At 36.4% G+C, this 21,575-nt stretch overlaps 2 protein-coding genes across 2 annotated transcripts; one reads left to right on the top strand and one right to left on the bottom strand.

The window, feature by feature from the left end:
• Positions 1-796: 796 nt before the first annotated feature.
• barx1 (BARX homeobox 1) lies at positions 797-3,536 on the bottom strand. The gene is made up of 4 exons (XM_084394654.1): positions 2,975-3,536; positions 1,699-1,990; positions 1,479-1,563; positions 797-1,389 (listed from the first exon to the last, which is right to left on the bottom strand). Exons 1-4 carry the CDS (start codon positions 3,174-3,176, stop codon positions 1,222-1,224), a joined length of 747 nt encoding a protein of 248 aa, XP_084250780.1. The 5' UTR covers positions 3,177-3,536; the 3' UTR covers positions 797-1,221.
• A 2,732-nt stretch (positions 3,537-6,268) lies between these two features.
• ptpdc1a (protein tyrosine phosphatase domain containing 1a) lies at positions 6,269-20,532 on the top strand. The gene is made up of 10 exons (XM_084394614.1): positions 6,269-6,472; positions 11,526-11,624; positions 13,581-13,752; positions 14,462-14,542; positions 14,632-14,750; positions 15,845-15,982; positions 16,117-17,267; positions 17,395-17,580; positions 18,068-18,178; positions 18,287-20,532. Exons 2-10 carry the CDS (start codon positions 11,534-11,536, stop codon positions 18,419-18,421), a joined length of 2,184 nt encoding a protein of 727 aa, XP_084250740.1. The 5' UTR covers positions 6,269-6,472; positions 11,526-11,533; the 3' UTR covers positions 18,422-20,532.
• Positions 20,533-21,575: the final 1,043 nt, after the last annotated feature.

The following is a 21,575-nucleotide window of genomic DNA, read 5'->3' as shown; positions in this document are numbered from 1 at the left end:
AAAAAAAAAATTATTACTTGCTAATGTTCACTTCGTTGGTCTGATTTTATTTTATTTTCCTTTAGGACATTTTTTTTTTTATTCCATTACTTGTTTATTTGGATACAAACATGTATTGTAAATAAAAGATGTATTGTAAATATATAGCCTAAATAATAATAATTTCTAATAAAATATTTTAATTGAATCTTCAAGACTTTAATATGAGAGTTTTAAGTTCCCCACATTATTTATCATTAATTTCATGTCTTTGGTTCTGCTGCTAATTTTATTAATAAAGTATTACTGTTTATTTCCAGATAGTATTTTCTTGCATCATGAGGCAGAAGTCCTGGGCGTTAAAAATGTGGGTCTTATTTTTTTTAATAGACAAATTCCAAAGTTATCCGCAGAATAAGATCATTTTAGATTTTGCAAATACTTGCGCAAAATGAACAGGCCTACACATTCATCACACTGCAAATCGCTTACTTCAGACACTTCTTCTTGGCACCATAACCAGTGTCTTTGATTAAAAGGATCTTTCTGTGAAAATAAATAACCTCACTTCGAAAATATTGTGTTACCACATATTTACTTTTACTGCGTAAACACGCCAAAAGAAGTTTAATGCGCGGTGTGATGGCGCTCAGTTAGGCCATAAACAATTCCGCATAAAATTACACAGCCCGCAATCGATGTGCCTCAGAGACAGAGGAAGAATTGGACACAACATTAAACGAAAAACAGCAACGAGGAATTTTACATTTATTATTATTATTAATATTAATATTATTGAGTTTCATGCCGTCATTTGTGTCTTTCGTGGTGCCATGCTTAAGAAAGAACGTCACAATGCCACAACGTCAAACTGTCTTCGGAAAATGTACATTTTAATTATTTATTTTTTTTCTTAATATTTCTGAAATACCAATGAAAATCATAAAAAAGCACAATATGCTGATAAAAAAAGTCCATGACACCACAGCCTTCAATGCTGAGAGAAAGGCCATTCACTACCAACCACCGTTCTGGTCCATGGAAAAAGTTCAGTATGACTTTTCGAGGGCCGCAAAAGTTGGCGTAATCAAACAAACAGACAAAACATAGGTAGTATAAAATCAGGCCAAGTGGTTAGGTCTGTGTAAGTGCCATCATAAAGGCATCGGCGCGCAATGATCCGATGAGGCCGATTATGGGCCCGACTGCGTCCTGGAGACAAACGTTTTCGGATGTTCCCGCTTATTCCTCTTGGTTTGCATCAGAAAGTGAAGAAGCCCCGCCGTCGGATAAGCGATCGGCTTCTCGCGTCCTCTCCTGCTCCGACAGCTGCTCACTGCTGGGGATGGAGTTCTTTTTTGGACGGCCCTTGGGTTTGGTCGGAGATTCTAGTCCTCCTCCTTGCAACACCTTGAAAGCAACACCCGGTACACATCAGCTTAAATTTGCACAGGTATGACAGTTGAATCATGATTTGTGGACCTATTATTAGAACTTACGATTTTTTTCCACTTCATCCTTCTGTTTTGATACCATGTTTTGACTTGAAGCTGACTCAGGCCTAAAGACTCTGCCAGGTCTATCCTGTAAAAGAGAAAGTTGTCGACTAAGCTATTCCTCAACTGTTCTTTACATGTAAACTGTATACAAAACAAAATAATACAGTTGGGAAAAAAGTCACTGACATTGTCTTATACTTTACATTAAAAGCGTGTTTACCTGTCAGGAGTCGAGAGATACTTCTGTTTCTCAAATCGTTTTTCCAAGCCCATCAGCTGTAGTTCGGTAAACACAGTCCTACTCCTCCTTCCTTTCTTCGTTTTGCTCACTGCATCAGCTCCAGGATCGAGTTTACCCCGAAGATGGAGGTCCAGCGGGAGATGGTGGGATGAAGAGCCCATCTGCAGACCCGCAGCTCCGGACAGAAGCGCGGAGCCCAGCGGTGACCCGAGTGAGCAGGACAGAGGAGACACTGGGAACTTCAGGATACTGGTCTGGTCTGCTTTCAGGACTGGAAATCAAACAGTTGAGTGTATGTGTTAGCCATGATAATTTAGTCTGAATTAAAACTAATAAAAAAATAAAAAAAAGTTTGAATGGATCCATAAAGGTTCGTCAACGTGAATGTGCTGATTTATAGCCTATAGGTCTTATAAAATAATAGCCTAATATAAATAACATTTTATACAAATACAATTTCGCTGATCGATCTATAGCTATTAGCTACAATTGAACTGCATACTTTTTAATTCATAAGGATTTGTGAACTTCAAAACAGACAAAGGTTTATTTAAATGAGTCATAGGTTAATTTGCGCTTAAATCTATTTTAAAAATCGACAGTCTTATTTTTCGTACATGAATATTTCAGCGTCAACCTCGAAATTAGCAGCCTCACTGCAAAACTGTTTTCATTACAAAAACATCGTTATTTCCAACCATTTAACTTCATAGTAACTTTAGTCACTTCTACTCGATTTCCGCAGCTTTCAACAGAATTTCCTTAATCTGTAATTCAATTCAAAGTTGTTGAAAAGCAGTGAATTTATCAATGCAGGTTGTAACTTTGGTACCAATGTTTTTTTTTTTTACTTCACATTTTTAAATTGTGATTAAAAATGAACTAAAATATTTAAAATATGGAATATTTTGTTGTATTATTTATTTAGGCTATTTGCAGCGGCTAGTTAGAGTTTTCTTTCCCAGATTCTCAACAGAAAAGAAAGCATGAATTGCATGCAGTGGGCCTGAAATGAACGTGCATTTGCAATTTTCACAAGCTTGCTCGGTCCACTGCATTGCATATATTTCTGTCTGAGATATCCGATTTGCTTTGTATTGGTATGCAAAGACAACGTGGAGTCTTTTATCTTTGAGTAGGCAAATAGAGAGGTTCTGCGATTTGAATGTCCCTGTATTAAAAGAAGGTTAAGATTAAAGGATTGCCCATGCCGGATCTCCAAATATTGGTCTGACTGAAAGGTCACGGGACTTACCTAAGTGGTTGTGGTATGGTCTGGCGGACAAAAGGGCATGTACTCCAAATTTGAGAAGGTCTCCAGTGGGACTTGATACTTTGTGATCCGGATGGTCTGTAAGAATCTCTTCAATCATGAAACTCCTGTACCTGTGAGACCTTTGGTCTGGATGGACATCATGGGGGTAGAAGTGCGCCCCAATCTCCAAAGGATGTTGCATTATTATAGTTTAAATGTAGCAGATGTTCCCGAACCTCCTGGTAGGCAGTAGAAACCTTGAGGTCACATTGAGGATTCAGATGTCCCTGTGAAGCCCCGATGCATAAACGTCCATTCAGATTTTTAGATGCGACGATCATCTAAAAAAAATCATCCTCGCGTTTGTGGAGAGCTTTTGAAATACGTGAAGAAGACTTTGACTGATTCTCGATCTTTGAACGCTCAAAGCACGAGTGAAATTGATTTCTTTTCTTTCGGGGAGTTCCGAAATGTGTGGTCCCGTCCACGCAGCTGGAGTGAGAAGTCTGATCCGCCCAGTGAGGGCAGCCTGTTTCTGTTCCTAACGCACCAGCCGAGCTCTGAATCAGGAACTTCGACATCTGAGTTTAAGGAGGTCTAGCTCAACGCCACACCTCCTCCTCCTCAGCGTGCTCGGGCACCCTCCGTCAATAAAGGGAAAACACATAGTCAAAACATTCAACTTGTCGTGAGACTCTTGAAATGTCTTCGATTATTTCAGTAAGTTTGGCTTTTGGCAGGATCTATTACTTTATCCAAAAATAGCTTACATAAAAAGCATTCTGTTTTTAAGTCTTTTTTTGTAGCTCTTGTAGTTTTTCAGACACATGTTTTACTCTACATTTCTGCTTTTTATTATAGTCTCGAACATTTTTTATTTCTTCTTGACCATTAAATCAGATTAGTCATCTTTCACCAACGTTGGTTTATTAATTATTGTCTCTAATCTATCAGCTTACTAAACAAATAGGTTATAAGATATTAAATTTAACCTTGTAAAAAAATAAACGAAAGTCTTGCAAAAATAAAACAGAATAGGTCTGGTCCTCTCAAAATATGGATTTTAGATCATCATAAAATGACACAACTTCACCAAATTTCTTTTTTTTCGGTTGGTTATTAATAGACATAGCCTACCGATTAGATTTTATTTTAAATTTAACCGTAAGAAACCGGGTCTTTAAAAAAACATGTCCACAAAAAAAAAGGCCATGGGATTTGGGCCCCAAAATCTGTAGTTCAAATAAAGGTTTAACACTAACTGGTCTTTTAAATCGCATACCGGTAGTATAATTGGCACACATACTTTTTTTTTTGTGATGTTGTAATAGAGAAACAGAAAAGGCTTTTGCCCTTGTGTTATAACTTTATGATGAATAAAACAATGCCATTCCTGTTATACTGTTGAATCATTCATAGACAGGAAATTAATTTAAAATAATTTTTCAACTTCATGTTAAGAGGACAAGTTGCTAATTTTCTCCTGAAAACACTCTAAATCCGTTTAACATGGTGATCCCAGTATAATAAAAATACTGTTTGTAGAATACAAGGTATATCATACATCTTATAAAAGGTCTTATTATTATGCATCAGACGATGCACGATCATTTTTCTTTTCTTTTTTTCTGTATTCATAGCATTCTGCTTTATGTTGAAATAGGCTATAAATAATTCAACATTAAATTATAAAATAAGACACTGGTCAGTGGTGAAACGCTGTCACTCATAAACCACAGAATAACCACTGAATTGTGTCTCATATTTACAGTCTTTTGACAGAAACGTTGTTTCTTAGTTTTTACACATTTAATAAAATCTAATGGCGCGTCGATTTGAACATGTATCGTAATGCCAAAGCTGCATGTCCTCTTTTTCTATCTTCTTCATCATATAGGCTACTCTATTTTTCTTTTTTCTTCGTCCATGCGAAATTATATTACTGTCAGAAATCGTGTGCCATATGACACAAATTTCTAGTATTAGTTTCTATAGTGTTAGTGTTGTTACTTTTTTTATCCAAACAATTTTATTACAACATTTTGAACAATGAACACATATTCAAAGGCAACCATGAAAAACATTAATCATAATCAAATCAAATATAAGGTAGTGATTTTTTAAGATTTATAAAATGTTTAGTTCCATTTTGTTGTGTGTAATTAACCTATTATTATTTCTTAAAGAAAGAAAGAAAGAAAGAAAGACAGACATCACAAACGTTCAACCCCTTCTCATTATTCCCTTAAGATAATATTGTACATAGTAAGTCTAAAGCACGAACGATGCCATCGCCTCTTGTCGGAGCACTTCTGTATTTCAACCACTAGGCGACATCATGTGAATGGCAGATTGCAAAGCATCAGTGTACAAACGCGCTGATATAATGATCTATTTTTAATTAAAGCCAGTTTAGGTCAGGCTCTCACTCTTCTGCGTGCATTGCAATCACAGTTCAGCTTTAAACTGCATAAGTATATAAGCCAGCCATGTATTGTGGGAGGTGGGACCACTTCGGCAAAAAGCTTATTGTGTTAATCTATTATGTGCTTGACCACGTGCGCCACCAAGCTTCTTACGAGACGCCCATAGCCACACTAGAGCATCATAAACATCCATCTAAATTGATCAGGCATGCCTTGTATTATATTATATGCATACATGGAGTTCAAATGTCTAGCATTGTCTAACATTGTAGAATTTTGAAACGTTTTAAACAGGCCATCATTCTGTAAACAAATGTGTGGCACTGGCCAAATTAGCTTCTTTTACAAAAGGTCAGATGTTCTTGCTTCCGTTGAAGTACACAATGGCCTTTGGAAAATTCTCACATCAAGTGGCATAACATGGTCATTAGGTTTTGCTCAAATGTGGAGTGAAGGTAGCTCAAGTGCTGGTGACATTCAAGCAAATATTGAGCAACGTTGTACTTAAATTGTTATTCTTTTAATTTATAGTAAAGATATTCAATTATAAAAATGCTAAATAGTAGCATTTTCACATTTGGACGTTATTATAGACGTCTTTATTCAAATGAAATGTTAATTTTATAGTGTTTGTATGCGTGAATTTCCTATTAAATTTGTTTTTGATTTCATAAATGACAATGATACCTTTTAATAAGTGCTTCAGTTCATTAGTTCAAGTAGATCAAGTAGCCTACACTCTTAAGATGAGTCAACAACACTTAACATGAAAATCTGCCAGGGTCCAAATGTGCTGTTCTTCGAGTGTTTTGTCCCATTTCCTCACATGCGCTCACCGCCCTTCATCCCTGCTTTATAGCCCTCATTTGATCACATGACCACGGATCGACCAATGACAAGCCTTATCTGTTTCCTTCAACTTGTTACAATGTAACATCCAGTTGAGCAGCGAAACTGATACAAATGCACGCGACACGGTCTGCTGTTGATTCATGCGTTTGCATTTCACAATGACCCAAGTGGAAGCAATGGACTGTAACTGACAAAATCCGTTTCCACGGACGAGGACGAGGTATGTAACAATAGGACACACGAACCCTAATGTTAGCCTTTGCTTTTAGCGCAATAGCATTAATGGTTAGCTAGCTGAGAGATGCACCGCAAGAGATTAACATAGTCAATTAGTTAATATAGTGATCAACTCTCTAAACTCTATCATTTTGTCTCGGTTTCCTTTGATACAGTGTATATAAGTAATTCTCATCAGCAACGCTAGTTTACACTGATGAGAATCTGGAAATTTGTGTTATGATCATATGTTCAGTCTTTTCAAAGCATGCTGTTATAGTTTAAGTATCCTTTTTAATAACGGTGATGTATTTATTTTTCTGTAGAGGATGACTTTATTGTCCAATGTGCAGAAGAGAGATATATTTGATCTTATATGTGCTCCCATGTGTTTAGCTTGTTATTGTAGTGTCTGTCCAAGCTCATTGGTGAGAGAGAAAAAAAAAGAAAGAGAAAAAACACAATTTATTGGTTGCATTTTTAAGTGTGTATGTATGTATGTATTTTATTTATTTATTTATTTAATTAATTAATTTATTTACCAAAGCAACATTGGATAACACTTAATTTTTAGGTGATGTAGTTTCACATTACTACATATGAAGACTTCAGATGCAAAAGCCCCTAAGTGCCACCTGAAATTTTCTTCTAAAATGAGCATTTTTATCAAGCTCGTATCAGTAATTTCACTTTAATGACAATTAATAGGTCATTTTCATTGCCATTAAAGTGAAATAACTGAACATAAACATACAAGCTTGATAAAAATGCTCATTTTAGAAGAAAATTTCAGGTGGCACTTAGAGGCTTTTGCATCTTAAGTCTTTATATGTACTTACTGTAGTAATAACAGTAAATTATGCATAATTACAAGTAACTAACCCTAAACCAAACCATAACATTAATCCTAACAGTAACTCTATAAGTAGCTGTAATTAATTAATATTGGTTATTTGAGTAAGTACAATGTATCTATGTCACCTTATAATAAAGGGTTACACTTTATTTTAAGGTGTTTATGTTACAGTGTAATTATATATTTAAGTACTGAGTAATAATAATTAACTACATGTACTTTATTATAGGGTTAGGTTTAGGATTAGGGTTTGGTTGCATGTAATTATGCATAATTTATAGTAATTCCTATAGTTAGGTAACATGTTTAACAAGGACACTGTAAAATAAAGTGTTACCAAATAAAGTGTAACGCAACATTGCATTCTCATACACTTTGCAAAACATAATAACATAATTATTTATTATAGGCTATTATTTGGATGTTGCATTAAAAATTTACTTTTGCTGAATGCTCAAAAAAAGTGAGGAAACCCATTGCCTTAAAATTATTAAGTAAATAAACTTTATGCGTAATAAAATAAAATAAAAATACTTATGGGGAATTGTCAAGTTCACAACTTATTTTTTTCAATTACGCATGAAGTTTATTTACGGAAAATTTTTAAGGCAAGTTGTTTCCTCACTTTTTTAAAGGTTTAGTCAACTGATCACTTTGCAGTAATCAGGGAAGCAGTACAAAGATTACATAAAAACAAGTTTTCCCTCTTGAACTTGGGCTGGAATTCATGGTACAGTTGGATGTCTTACGTTGATGTAAATAAACTTGACTCCTTAACAAATGTTTCCCATGATAGATATCTGCATATAGTTGCAGTAGCTGAAGAAATTTTAGTGACATGTACTTGGTGGTTTCTAAAAAGAGGGTATGTGAAGGGTCAGACAATGAGCCAGCAACAACACCAAGATTTCTTTAAACGGTTCAGTGAGTGCTATGGCTGAGGCAACACTTGAACTCGAGCTCTGTGGTCATATCTGAAAGGCCATTTAAGCCTAACTAAACACATTTTATTTATTTTTTTAATACAGTATGCTGAGACTGAGCGTGTTGTGGTGACTAAAGCTGATACAATTTACTGTCACAATAAAGAGACATGCTGAATAAACTACAGTCTTTAATTCAAAATGATTGTTTTATGGTTTATTACATAAACAATTCTCATTTTATCAATGCAGTCATCAAAATAGTAACTAGTAAGTTAACAGAAACAAATCAGTAGTCTGGTTAAAGGGATAGTTCACCCAAAAATGAAAATTCTGTCATCATTTACTCATCCTCATGTCGTTCCAAACCTGTTAAGACTTTCGTTCATCTTCGGAACACAAATGAAGATCTTTTTGATGAAATCTGAGAGATTTCTGTCCCTTCATTGACAGCTACGCAACTACCACTTTGACGCTTCAAAAAGTTCATAAAGAGATCGTAAAACTAATCCATATGAATTGAGCGATTTAGTCAAAATATTCCAAAGATACTCAATCGCTTAAAATGATGAACAGATTTAATTAGGCTTTTATTCACATTTAAACATTGATCAGTGAACATAAACAGATGCTCAACTGAACCTGCTTGACGCTCGAGAACAAACCTCATTGGTTCTTGCGGGAGCTCAAACGTGCTGCGTTACAGGAAAATGAACCTCATTGGTTCTTGCGGGAGCTCAAACGTGCTGCGTTACATGAGAATGAACCTCATTGGTTCTTGCGGGAGCTCAAACGTGCTGCGTTACATGAGAATGAACCTCATTGGTTCTTGCGGGAGCTCAAACGTGCTGCGTTACATTAGAATGAACCTCATTGGTTCTTGCGGGAGCTCAAACGTGCTGCGTTACATGAGAATGAACCTCATTGGTTCTTGCACGTCAAGCAAACATGCTTGAGCTTCTGTTTAACATAACTGATGAATTAAAGCCTAAATTCAATCTGTTCATCATATAAAGTGATCGTGTCTCTCCAGAAAATTTGGACTAAACCACTCAATTCATATGGATTCGTTTTACGATCTCTTTATGAACTTTTTGAAGCGTCAAAGTGGTAGTTGCGTAGCTGTCAATGGAGGGACAGACAACACTCAGATTTCATAAAAAAATATCATCATTTGCGTTCTGAAGATGAACGGGAAAGTCTTACGGGTTTGGAATGACATGAGGGTGAGTAATTAATGACAGAATTTTCATTTTTAGGTGAGCTAACACTTTAATGCATTTAAATACACCCATTGTGCATACTCATTGTGCAATAATACTAATCTGATATAAAGTATGTATACACTCCTTTTCATAACTCTGTTTGAAAACGCTTTGAAAAACCAGTTCAAAGTTTAGATGAAAGTGATCGGCGCGCTTTGATTAAATTCAGTGGGCAGCGTTGAAGGATTCACCCAAGCTCAGACTCCGACAGCTTTTGTAAGGGTGACAGCTGGAAAATTGTTTGCAAGCATATTCATTTATTAAAATGCGTTATAATGATTATAAACACTTGAATTGCAGGACTAAAATGGGAATGAAGTTAGGAAGAAAAATGATCTCCAAATGTATATTAAAATATAAGACTCAAGACTGACCAAAGCCTGAGAAAGGTCTGTCTTTTCTATCAATGTGTTGATCAGGATAAGGAAAACTCCATTTCTAATCAGATGAATAGCACACACTGATTGACTAGTGTCGGGTTGAGTTTTTGGACGGCTCAAGTGGGGTTTCACTTTGTCTCTGTCGGATCGGTGCGTAAGGAGAAGCATATGTTACAATGCAAATGAGTCTCATAATGCCACTCCACTGTCCTGTCTTCTCAATTTACACTGTGAATTAATCATGGTGTATCAAATGACTGCTAACATCATCCTGAATGTGCGGAAATTAGGCATTACTTAAGGCAGCACTATTCTTCTCCACTTACAATCATTGTTAAAGATGAATAAATATATTAGTGCTGTCAAATCGATTAATCGCATCTAACATAAAAGTTTTTGTTTACATAATGTGTATATATTATTATATTTATTAATGTTATATGTCTGTGTGTGTGTGTGTATATATATATATATATATATATATATGTATGTGTATATTCAGTATATACACAGAGACATAATATGTGTATATGATGAAACACATTATGTAAACAAAAACTTTTATGTTAGATGTGATTAATCTATTTTAGATGGATAGATAGATAGATAGATAGATAGATAGATAGATAGATAGATAGATAGATAGATAGATAGATAGATAGATAGATAGATAGATAGATAGATAGAAGTCAAAGTGTTGTAGGCTGTTGGTTTGTACGATGTTTTTTATTGGATGCAGCATTGCGAGTTTTCTTGTAGTTTTTTTTTTTTATTATTAATTATCAGCTACAGGAAAATATTCATTGTTACTTTAGTTAGAAAAGGTATAGGAGTAAATTGAACAGTCAGTAGGTTTGTGCGAAGTTAACTGAATGTAGTTAGAAAGCACTTAGAGGAGTTACATTTAGAAGTGTCTGTGATCAGGAATGAAGTGTAACCCAATTTTCTATAATAACAGTGTCTTGCCTTTGTCAAACCAAAACTATTTAGCATGCAAAATATTAACACTCAGTAATATGAAAATCCCTAAGTAATAACTCTGTTTTTCAGCAAGATGGTTATAGCCATTGCCACTCTTACCTGTGATTAAAGTTACGGCTACAGTCACAATGGTAATGTGAGTAGTCAGCCACTGACACATGATATGCAGTGGTCACTGTAGGGTTAAACTGACACGTTGAAGTTTCCATACCATCTATGTACATGCTAGTATAGGTGAAAAATCCCTCACAGTATATACACAAGAACAAGAGATTGGAAATCTGTAGTCCTCCCAATATTTTATAAGGTTGATTCCTGTGAAAATCTCGATGATTTGATTAGTCTGAATGGAAAAACAGCAACATCTTAAGGGTTTATTTGTTTGTGGTTCCTCAAGGTCTCCCTTAAATGCATAAAGTTATTTATTTAACACTGCTCCTATATAGAAGAGGTTGTAACCTCCTCGCTCATTATATATTCCACTTGCGGTGACACTATATCCAGCACCACACTTTGTTCAATTTCCTCCAGGGAGGGAAAACTCCCAGGCAACCAGCCTTACAACTTCCTCATTTATGTTGTGTCTTGACTGTTTACTCTGCCATTGTTTTGTGTCTGAGGCTTTAAAAGCATGTTTGCATCCACCTTTCAGTGTCTGCCATGGCAGCAGGAGTCAGTTTGTTGAGTGACCTGCCCTACACCACCGGCAGCTCAGCTAACAGCGGACAGTCCAACGCTGACATGGAGCCAGGTATTATACTGCTATTTCTCTACCTGTGGATGGGAAGTGTTTTAATTGAAAACAAATAAAATGTGATTCTGATGCAAGAACTGAACAGACAGAAATGTTTAATAGCCTTTCGTATATTCCAAAAAAAAGTGTGTTTTAGATTGTGAAATGACTGGAGCCCTATTTGTTACGAAATAAAAGTTTGATGTATGTTATCATATAATTTTGAGATCATATTCAACAATTTATCATTACTGATTTACTTGAAAACAAAAACTGATCATAAGGGAAAATATTTGCATTGTAATTACGTACAATAACATTTTAGTTGTATACAGCATGTATACAATAAATGTATTTAATTTTATGTTAAGACCTCAAAAATAAGAGCACTAGAGCTTGATTATATTGTATTATATTATAATACACCATTCAAATTGTAAATTTTGTGGATTCATTGGTTTGGATATACCGTTCAAAAAGTTTTTTTATTAATACTTTTATTTAGCAAGGTCATATTAAATGATTAAAAAGTGACAGTAAAGGCATATATTATGTTACAAAAGAAATGCTGTTCTTTTGAACTTTCTGTTCATCAAAGAATCCTGAAAAAAAAAAAATTATGAAAAAAAAAAAAAAAGCACAACTGTTTTCAACATTGATACTAATAAGATAATGTTTATGATAATGCTTTATTGATAATGTTTCTTGAGCAGCAAATCAGCATTTAGAATGATTTCTGAAGGATCACGTGACTCTGAAGACTGGAGTAATGATGCTGAAAATTCAGCCTTGCCATAACAGGAATAAATTACATTTAAAAATATATTACAGTAACAATTTATATTACAATTTTTAATGATATTTCACAATATTACTGTTTATATTGTATTTTTGATCAAATAATTAGTCTTTGTGAGCACAAAAACATACCAACCCCAAACATTTGAACAGTTTTTTTTATTTATTTTTTATATAAATATAAAAAAAAATTTGCCATGAAGGGTAATAACGGGTAACAACATGGCTACATTAACATATATAGACTGGAGCAGACGTCGTAAAGTCTTTTGTTATCTTTTCCCCATCTATTTAAATGACTCATTCCATCCCGATGGGCTCCTTTAAATACAGAGATAATGCATCTCCTTTTAATCTTCTTTGAATTCAAATGGTTTAGGTGAGAAAGGGCACTCTAATGGCCATGCTGACAAGAACTTCAAACTCATTTCCATTATTTCATAAGCCTCTTCAAATGCTGAGGAGACTGAAGTATGATGAAACTACTTCTTTTATGTAGTATTCTGAGTTCTGAGTTACATAAAGTCTTTGTATTTACTGCAGCAGATGGAATGCATTAGTTGAAAAGGTGTAATTTCAGCCTCATTTTGTTGAAATGCATGCAGGGTTACGCAACCAGAGCTGTCTTTATCATTTACATAAAACACATCATCCTGTTTCTCTTCCACCTGAGACAACACACACACATGATTCTGCACAGCCTCCCACTGACTTTGGACTTGGTCACCATGGAGATCCCCTTCAAGTGCAACTGATGAACCGGTTGAATTGTATTGGTCTCTTATGCCGCTTTTGTGCAGCTAGGTGGTTGTGTAGCGATGATTCACTGCTCTGGGGTCAGCGCTTAGTTTGCTCAGGCTGTGCTGAATGTAGTGTCATCATCAGTGTGTTTGACGAGAGACATGAAGAGACGGGCTTGCTCTTCCCTGGTAGACAAGATCTTCATGGGTTTTCGAAAGACACGTCGGCACTCTGCTTCCGAGATCTTGCTGAAGGTCCTGAGGAGGAGGCGCAGCTCAGCTGTGGAAGCTCTGACTTCATCTTCACATAGGGTTATTGTGGCGTTTAGCATGTTCGAGGCACAGACTGACATCACAGGCTGTAGGTGTAATGTGTCATGTTCAAGTTGAAGCTACTTAATTCTGCATCCTAATTTTTCATCATCTATTTCTCCAGTGAATGTCAGAGTACCGACTGCAAAGTACACCAAGGTGGGCGAGACTTTGAGGCATGTCATCCCAGGACATATGCAGTGCTCAATGGCGTGTGGTGGTCGAGCATGCAAATACGAAAACCCTTCTCGCTGGAGCGACAAAGAGCAAGCCATTAAAGGACTGTACTCCTCTTGGTAAGCTGTCTTCTTGCTCTTTTGTCAGAAGAAACGGAGTAAATGTGTATTGTTTCAAGTAAACATATCAAATATTTAGCAGAGTCAACATCCATTCATTGTGCTAGTCCTACACAACTCACAACTTAGATACACTGTTAGTTGAAGGCAATGAAAATGTTAGGGATAAGTTTGAGCTTTTTTTCCCCAACCATTCTCCTAACTGCTTGTCTATCTTGGACAGATGACCAGTCCATCTTATCTTTTGTCTTGGGTTGTCTTGTCTTCCATAGCCTTTGATACGGATACGCCTAAATAAATGAGAAAAGGAAATAGAGTAGCACCAAACAATTGTCCAGGTAATAGGATGGAAAAAAAGCCTTTAAGTGCATAGAACCAAAAATAGCTCAAAGATTGAAGAATGAAAAATCGAGATCCGCACACATTAAAATATAATCCAAAAAGCTCACATCAATTTTTTATACAGAGGCCAATTATGCAATTGTCAGCAAAACGTTTTGGTACCTAAACCGTTTTGTTGTACTTCTTGCACTTTTGTGCTTTGGACTTATATTTTATTTTATTTTCCATCTATCCATTTATTTTACATAAATGTATTTAATAAATAGTTGACACTTATCATTTGCTTTCCATTCTTATTTTCGAATATTTGTATTAATGATATTCAGTCAGATATTTTGTTGATATCTAATTCATACTCTGTTCACAGGATAACTGATAACCTGTTGGCCATGGCAAGACCTTCAACTGAAATCATTGAAAAATTCAACATCATCGAACAGTTTCATATGTATGTTGAACTCGGCGGCAAGCTACCAGTAAGTGATTCCCAAGATGCACCAGGGATGACTTTGCTGATGCTTAATCTTCGTTCCTTAGGTGTGGCTTAAAGACAGTAATCAACCTGCAGCGTCCAGGGGAACACGCCAGCTGCGGCAGCACTTTGGAGCCAGAGAGCGGCTTCACATATCGCCCAGAGGTTTTCATGGAGGCAGGGAGTGAGTAGCTCACACATGTACTCAAACATACACCTATTCCTCCATCAGTAGTCAGGGGAATCACGCTGGGATAAATCCTCACTGTTATCACATTAAATTGTCAATGTGTTTGACAAGCTAAAGATCCTTTTTAAGCAATGTTTGCTTTCTAAACATAGTGATCATGCAGTTGCTCAGCTTCCATTCAGGTATTGAGGCTTAGGGGGATTGGAAGCCCTTAATAAGCTCTCTTGAGAGTGCTGCTGTGCTTATAGACGGCACCCTCTGGGAAACTATGTAAGGCACAATTTTCCAGCACATTATTATTTCCAGGCACAGCATGTCCAAACATGCATGAAACGTCTCTCAAATTAAGGAAGAGGTCCTCCATGTGTTAGATAATTTATGTTTGTATATAACATATTGAGGCGTTTCTTCAACTATGTGGTCTTTTGGCCTCCTGGACTTTTAGGATCTTTAATGAAAATTTCCACCATAATGCCATCTCCAGCTCATCACAGATAATGTTTTATACTTAATAGCATTCTAAGATGGAAAAGACACTGGTGGAAATTACATTTTTAATATTTTAAAAATAAAATAAATAACATTTTATGGTTACTATATGAAATGTAATATTTTAGTTACTTTTTTTCCATAGTTTGACAAAATTGCAGCTTGATTGGAAATGTTCACAAGTGATAATCTAATAACTTGGTTGTCTTCTTGGGCAAAAAAATACACTAACTTTAGAAAAAACATTTTCTAGTTTTTATAATTGTTCAGTGTGGGGAAAATGACACCACAACTGTGCAACATTTTTACACAAATGGTGAATAAATGTCAGTTTATTTCACTCTTTGATTATCAGAGATTTAACATTTACTAATTCAAATTTTTATATGGAAGTCTGAGTTTTTTGGACAAGGGTAATAAGATATCTTGAAATGTTACTTTTACTAAAAAACAATCTCTGGGACATAAAAGTGACTGAAGAAATTCCCATGATTCTGTGCTAAAAGCAAATAACAAAAAATGTTTCGGTCTGAACTGAATATCTTGAAATACATGACTTTGTTTCATCTTATGAGATTTTTGCATTTTACTTTTTCCAGTTTATTTTTACAACTTTGGCTGGAAAGACTATGGCGTGGCATCCTTGACTACTATTCTTGACATGGTGAAGGTGATGTCATTCGCCATGCAAGAGGGCAAAATGGCTGTCCACTGCCATGCTGGACTTGGCAGAACAGGTCAGTATTTTGATTGAACAGTTTGCAGTGATAACTTAAGAATTTAAGAAAATAACTGCAGTAGTTTTGCTTTGATCCATTTCACTGATTATCTGATTATTAACTACCCTTCATGCACATTCGTCTTCTCATAGGTGTCTTAATAGCATGCTTCTTAGTATTCACATCCCGGATGAGTGCAGATCAAGCCATTTTGTTTGTTAGAGCTAAACGTCCAAATTCCATCCAGACTCGTGGTCAACTGTTGTGTGTGCGAGAGTTCGCCCAGTTCCTCGTGCCTCTGCGGAGTGTATTCTCGTGCGCCGAGCCCAAAGCTCACATGGTCACACTGTCGCAGTACCTGACTCGTCAGCGGCACCTACTACACGGCTATGAAGCGCGACACATGAAGAACATGCCAAAGATCATACACCTGGTCTGCAGGCTCCTACTGGACATAGCAGAGAACCGGCAAACGGTGGAAGAGGAGGTGTTGGACATCCCAGACCTCACGGAAGAAGTGGAGAAGACGGTCTCGCTGCAAGCCCTTCAGCAGTTAGGGAAGGAGATGAGGGGGAAAGGGATTCCCATATCCTTACCTCGCTCTCCTGACCAACCCAGCTTGCTTCTTAAAGGACCAAGGTGTGATCCACCTCACGACCGGCCGCTCTGTAGCGACCAGGAGTTTGATGTTCTCTGGAGATGGCCGACGGTAGACAATACCTACAAGTCTCAGCTCATCTTAAGAAAATGTCTTAGCTATAGCGACTCAGCCTTGCACAAACTGGACCCAAGGGTGCAGGTACGACAAAGTCCCCGGAATGCTCTTGGCAGCAAATCTGGGTTAAACTTTACAGAACTTTATTCGTCGCAGAGCAGATTAGCTATACAAACCCCTGAACTTCTGTCGTCCTCATTGACATCTGAAATCAACAACAGTCCCAAACATGGCTCTTTAACTGGTTCCTGTAGCTCCCTGGTACAATCCAAAAAAGTTGAAGGCCATGCATCCTGCTCTCCTGTCTCCATAAAACGTGTACCTCTGAAGGAGGCAAAGCGTAGCATGTCCTACGGCTTTCTAGGGAAGACTAGTGACAGCAGGACAATGTTCTCAATGTGTCAAGGCGGTAAAAGTCACCTGAGCCCTAATGAAAACACAACCTCTGATGCCACACAACAATTCACAGATGTTCCTATTTTAATGCTTCAAAGTGAACTCTCACCTGAGACTCGTCATCTGTTTGTGGCCAAAGCTCTCACGATGGACATTGATGGAGAGGAACTCAGCACAGTCTCAGTGTGGCAGGTAGCTTTGTTTTATTCCATTGATTTTTAGATGAATTGAGTCTCAGACCTTCAATTCCATAATCCTGTTCTTCTATAATGCAACTCAGTAACTTTCAGTCATTTCCGCAATTGCTGTTGCCCCTCAGACAGAGCTGAACTCCCGTGAAGGTGCATGGGAGAGATTGTGCACCGAAAGAGATCCTGTTGTGCTCTCCACACTCATGTGGTCTTGGCTAGAGCAACTGAAGGAGCCAACCATCACAAAAGAGGATGTGGAGACTTTGGCTGGAAACCAATTCAATCCCCAAGATGCTCTGAATTCACTCGACAAGGTACCAAAAACATGGAAAAGTGTCTTTAGAGCAGTGATTTCAACCTTTTTGACTCCAAACCCCCCAATTTGTCCGAGACAATATTTAAAAGCCCTCCTCCAAATACGCACCTCTGATGTATGTTTGTCAAACTACCATCATATGTAGGCTACGCACAAACAATGAGCGCATTTAGCAGAACACAGTATAGTTTTGGATGTTCTGTAAGTTCGGTCACGAAACAAATATACATAATAAAAGCCGACCAATTCGGTTGTGAACATATCCCTATGCCTTTAGGTTCAGTATCTTTAGGTTTGTTGTAAAAATGCCAATTTGAATGCTAAGTGGACCAGGACTAAATGTTCATTTTTTTCTGGACCAAGCAAACCAAGTGAACTGAACTACAAGTGTGAACACATATATTTAATTACAAATGTGACTTGTTTTTTCACCATCTAAATGGATTATGTGTACGCTAAAACATCTGTTTGTCTTTGTTATTTAGGGACAAAAACAAACCCTTCTGTGTATTCTTGATTGCGCTGCTCATTTGCTAAAAATACCAGAGGAGGTTGAGAATGCCTTTTTTGAACGCACAATCAAAGCATTTACTTGGGTAAGTCATGGCCACGAAATAGTTTCACAACAGACTACTGGTGAAATTGAAGTTGAATTTTTTAATTGTTTATCCTAATTCTGTGATTCTAATCTTGGTCTAATCCAGATTTCCTCAGATTCAGAGAATGGGCAGAGAATCTATAAGACTCTGAAAGATGTCATGATCCCTGTCCTCAGTGATATGAGGAGAAAAGCAATGGAAGAGCTTGAGCTGACCTGCCACTTTTCCCACGTACCCTGACTCTGGATGTGAAATCTGGAGTCTGCACTGTAATTTTGAAGAAAAAAAAGAAACAAACACAGTCACAAACAGGTTTAGTGTTTTTTTTTTTTTTTTTCTGTTTTCAGTGGTGTCTTAGCCATGAATACTCATCCAAATAATGTATTTTAACATCTTTTATTTGTGAGAACAATAATTACTGCCATACATGTAAGTGCCACAAGTTTTTTTTTTAGGCTATTTTTCTAATTTTGTTCCTTAATAGTTTATTTTTGGTACACAATATTTATTAGCTAACTGAGGAAACTATTTATTAATAAGTATGTCATGTATTTATTTTCTGCCTTTGTTTGGCTCTAACGAACTGAGGATTCTCATGAAAATGTGTTTTGTCATATACTGTTTGAATAGATGGATGATGTTAAATGTACCTCATTATTGACTAAACCAAAATAATATCACTGTGCAACATGTCTCATTTTATGACACAGTCTTTAATACTTTTATTGAATGAAGCAAATTGTCAGATTTGCTGATTCTTGCCTTTGCAATTTAAAGGTTTGTATTTAAGGTATAATGCAACACAGTTTACTTTAGGAATAGCTCAAAATGGCCTTGATTAAATGGCCTTGATAAATTTATTTGAGAATGTATCAATACAATTCCTGCTAAAACACAATGCTGTCTTGTACAGGCTTTTGCAGGATGATCTATACCTTTCATTGGCATTATTTATAACTAAGCTGCTTCTTTTAATGAACTTTAAAATAGGAATATGTACTATGTTTGTCATGTGGTGTTTTAGTAAATAACACTGTGGTGTGGAAAAACTGACCTCATTTGTCAACTAAAATGCTATCATTGTCTTGTCTTTTTAAGTAAATATCATGTAGCCAGCAGAATACACGTTTATTCATTCATGTCTGTGGAAGAATTGTAAGATGTTTTCTTGTCCGATTCCTAAAGACGGAATATTGTGGATTTTTCCAAAGCACTACGGGCCAGATTTACTAACAGTTTGAAAAGCTCTTTTGGCGTTAAACTACTGACAGGATTTACTGAAGACATACAGTGAAAAACTAAAATCCGCAGTTATTTTTGCGGCTGACCTGGGGTGCGTTTCCCGAAAGCATCGTTAGCCAACTATGGTCGCAAGTTCCGTCGTTATCAGCATAGTTCAACGATTTGGTGTTTCCCGAAACCATTGTTCCAACGAACGTTCGCAAACAGCATCGCAAACTTGTGTGGTTGGAACGACAGCTCTCGAGCTGTGGTTAGAAGCATAGTTTCTAGTTTACATGAGATGTAGACTGAATAAATCCTTATCTTTAGTAAAATAAGCAAGCTGACATTCAGTACAACCCGTGTTATTTATTAAGAATACATACAAATGTAATTTACGTCTTTTAGTACTTACCTCTTTTCGCACGCATGTGCGAACGTGCTCTATTATGTAAGAACGAGCCAAATATTGAGTCTGGTAATAAAGCAAAATAACTGAGAAAAATTAGAAATGGTCTTCAGATGCCATGTCTATCTTATATGACAAAATCTAGCGTTAATTCGATCTCAAACAGATTAATTAAAATAAGTTATTAGTCCACCAAGTGCGAGACGTCATAAACCAACGTGGTTGAACGATACTTTGCGACATACGGTTTCGGGAAACAGTCGTGACTAGCTAGTTGATTTCTCCATCGATGCATCGTACTATGGTAGTTAAGCAGGGAGCTATAGTTGTACGGGAAACGCACCCCTGATCCTGTTGGAGTTTCCCTTTCAGACAAAAATTTATGAGGAGAGGAGACTATAAATGAATATCAACGGCGGCAACGCGATTTACTATTACTAAGGTTTGCGCTAGTCAATTTACTGCTATATGCGTCATTATTTAACGGCCAAAAATAATTTTAATCCTAACGCTTTTATGGGATTGCGCTCTTATGCTAATTTGCCATGTTTAGTGGATCTGGCCCTAAATATTTTTTATTTATTACTTTTTCATTCAAGTCTATTAAATAAAGATCTGAATGGTATCTTTTTGCATAGTGTCTTATTAACACACTAATTCAACCTTGCCTCCATTAACCAAGATTCTTTATTACACTATTAAATAAACCTGGTTCATTTTCATTGTGTTCTGGATCATAATTTCATGAAAGAAAACCTCACCATTGCAATTAAACTGCGGGATCAGCTAATGCTGAAAATGATAATTCTGATAGTCGTGTTTCCTACTGTATTTTTTGAAATGTTGCTCTCCAACCAACTCCAGCTTTTGAATAAGGCAAGATAACACATGAAGTTTTTAAAATGACTTGGTATGTGTGAAACACAGAATGCTTTTTATAAGACTCTGTCTTGTCTTGTGTGTCTGGATCTTTTCATTCAGGCTGTTCTGGAGCTGCCCTGCAGCTGTAATTACTGCCAGAAGTGCATCAAACAAACTCCAGTTGCATAAAAGTGTGCCCTTTTTTCCTGCCTCATGTTCTGCTAGGTCAGAAAGTAATTTTCCATGCATAAATCCACCAGAGTGTGATAAATGGTGTTTTATATTCTAATTGAAAGGTATGCCAAATATGAAGATGAATCTGAATTTGGGTTTGTGCTCTTTTATTCAGAGCGCTGCTGTTACTGAAGAAGTTCATCTCTGGTTTATTTTGTTCTTTATCAGTTTACAGGAAATAAAGATATTTGGAAACCTTGTCTTCAGAAATGATGTACGTAGCATCTGGGGTGAATATTAAAACAACAGCATGTGTTCTTAGCACTTTATGTTTCATAGGTCAAGACAGTGCTGTAAAACAGACAAAAAGCCTCTACTTAAAATATGTTCGGAATACTTCAAGATCCTCTTACAGATATTATACATACAATTTGTCTAAGTTATTGCTTCCACATACTACATACCCTATCAATCTGATACGAAGTATATGCTCCAACTTGTTCATTGTTCCGATTATACCTAAACATGGCTGAATAGTCTTGGTCTTATAAGTTGTGGAACTTTCATGAGCGGTTGACTCGCTTAAACCTTTTAAATCTAATATCACATCTCATTCCGTGTCAAATCAAGCAAATCTTCCAAACTTACATATTTTATTTTGTTAATAGCCCTTTTTTCCCCCTTTTTTTTAAGAAAGACAAACAAGTAGGGATGAAATCCCAAATATAA

The sequence above is a fragment of the Rutilus rutilus genome, assembly GCF_951802725.1.
Source record: "Rutilus rutilus genome assembly, chromosome: 22".
NCBI classification, from domain to species: domain Eukaryota; kingdom Metazoa; phylum Chordata; class Actinopteri; order Cypriniformes; family Leuciscidae; genus Rutilus; species Rutilus rutilus.
Note: the sequence above shows the minus strand (reverse complement) of the source record. Positions and strands in the feature narration are given on the sequence as shown.

Coding starts and splice junctions, on each gene's coding strand:
- ptpdc1a (XM_084394614.1), top strand. CDS start 11,534: ATGGCAGCAGGAGTCAGTTTGTTGAGTGACCTGCCCTACACCACCGGC. Junction 14,751..15,844: donor GGTTTTCATGGAGGCAGGGA/GTGAGTAGCTCA, acceptor TACTTTTTCCAG/TTTATTTTTACAACTTTGGC. Junction 15,983..16,116: donor TGCTGGACTTGGCAGAACAG/GTCAGTATTTTG, acceptor GTCTTCTCATAG/GTGTCTTAATAGCATGCTTC.
- barx1 (XM_084394654.1), bottom strand. CDS start 3,176: ATGCAACATCCTTTGGAGATTGGGGCGCACTTCTACCCCCATGATGTC. Junction 1,564..1,698: donor TATCTCTCGACTCCTGACAG/GTAAACACGCTT, acceptor TCTCTTTTACAG/GATAGACCTGGCAGAGTCTT. Junction 1,390..1,478: donor GGATGAAGTGGAAAAAAATC/GTAAGTTCTAAT, acceptor GTTGCTTTCAAG/GTGTTGCAAGGAGGAGGACT.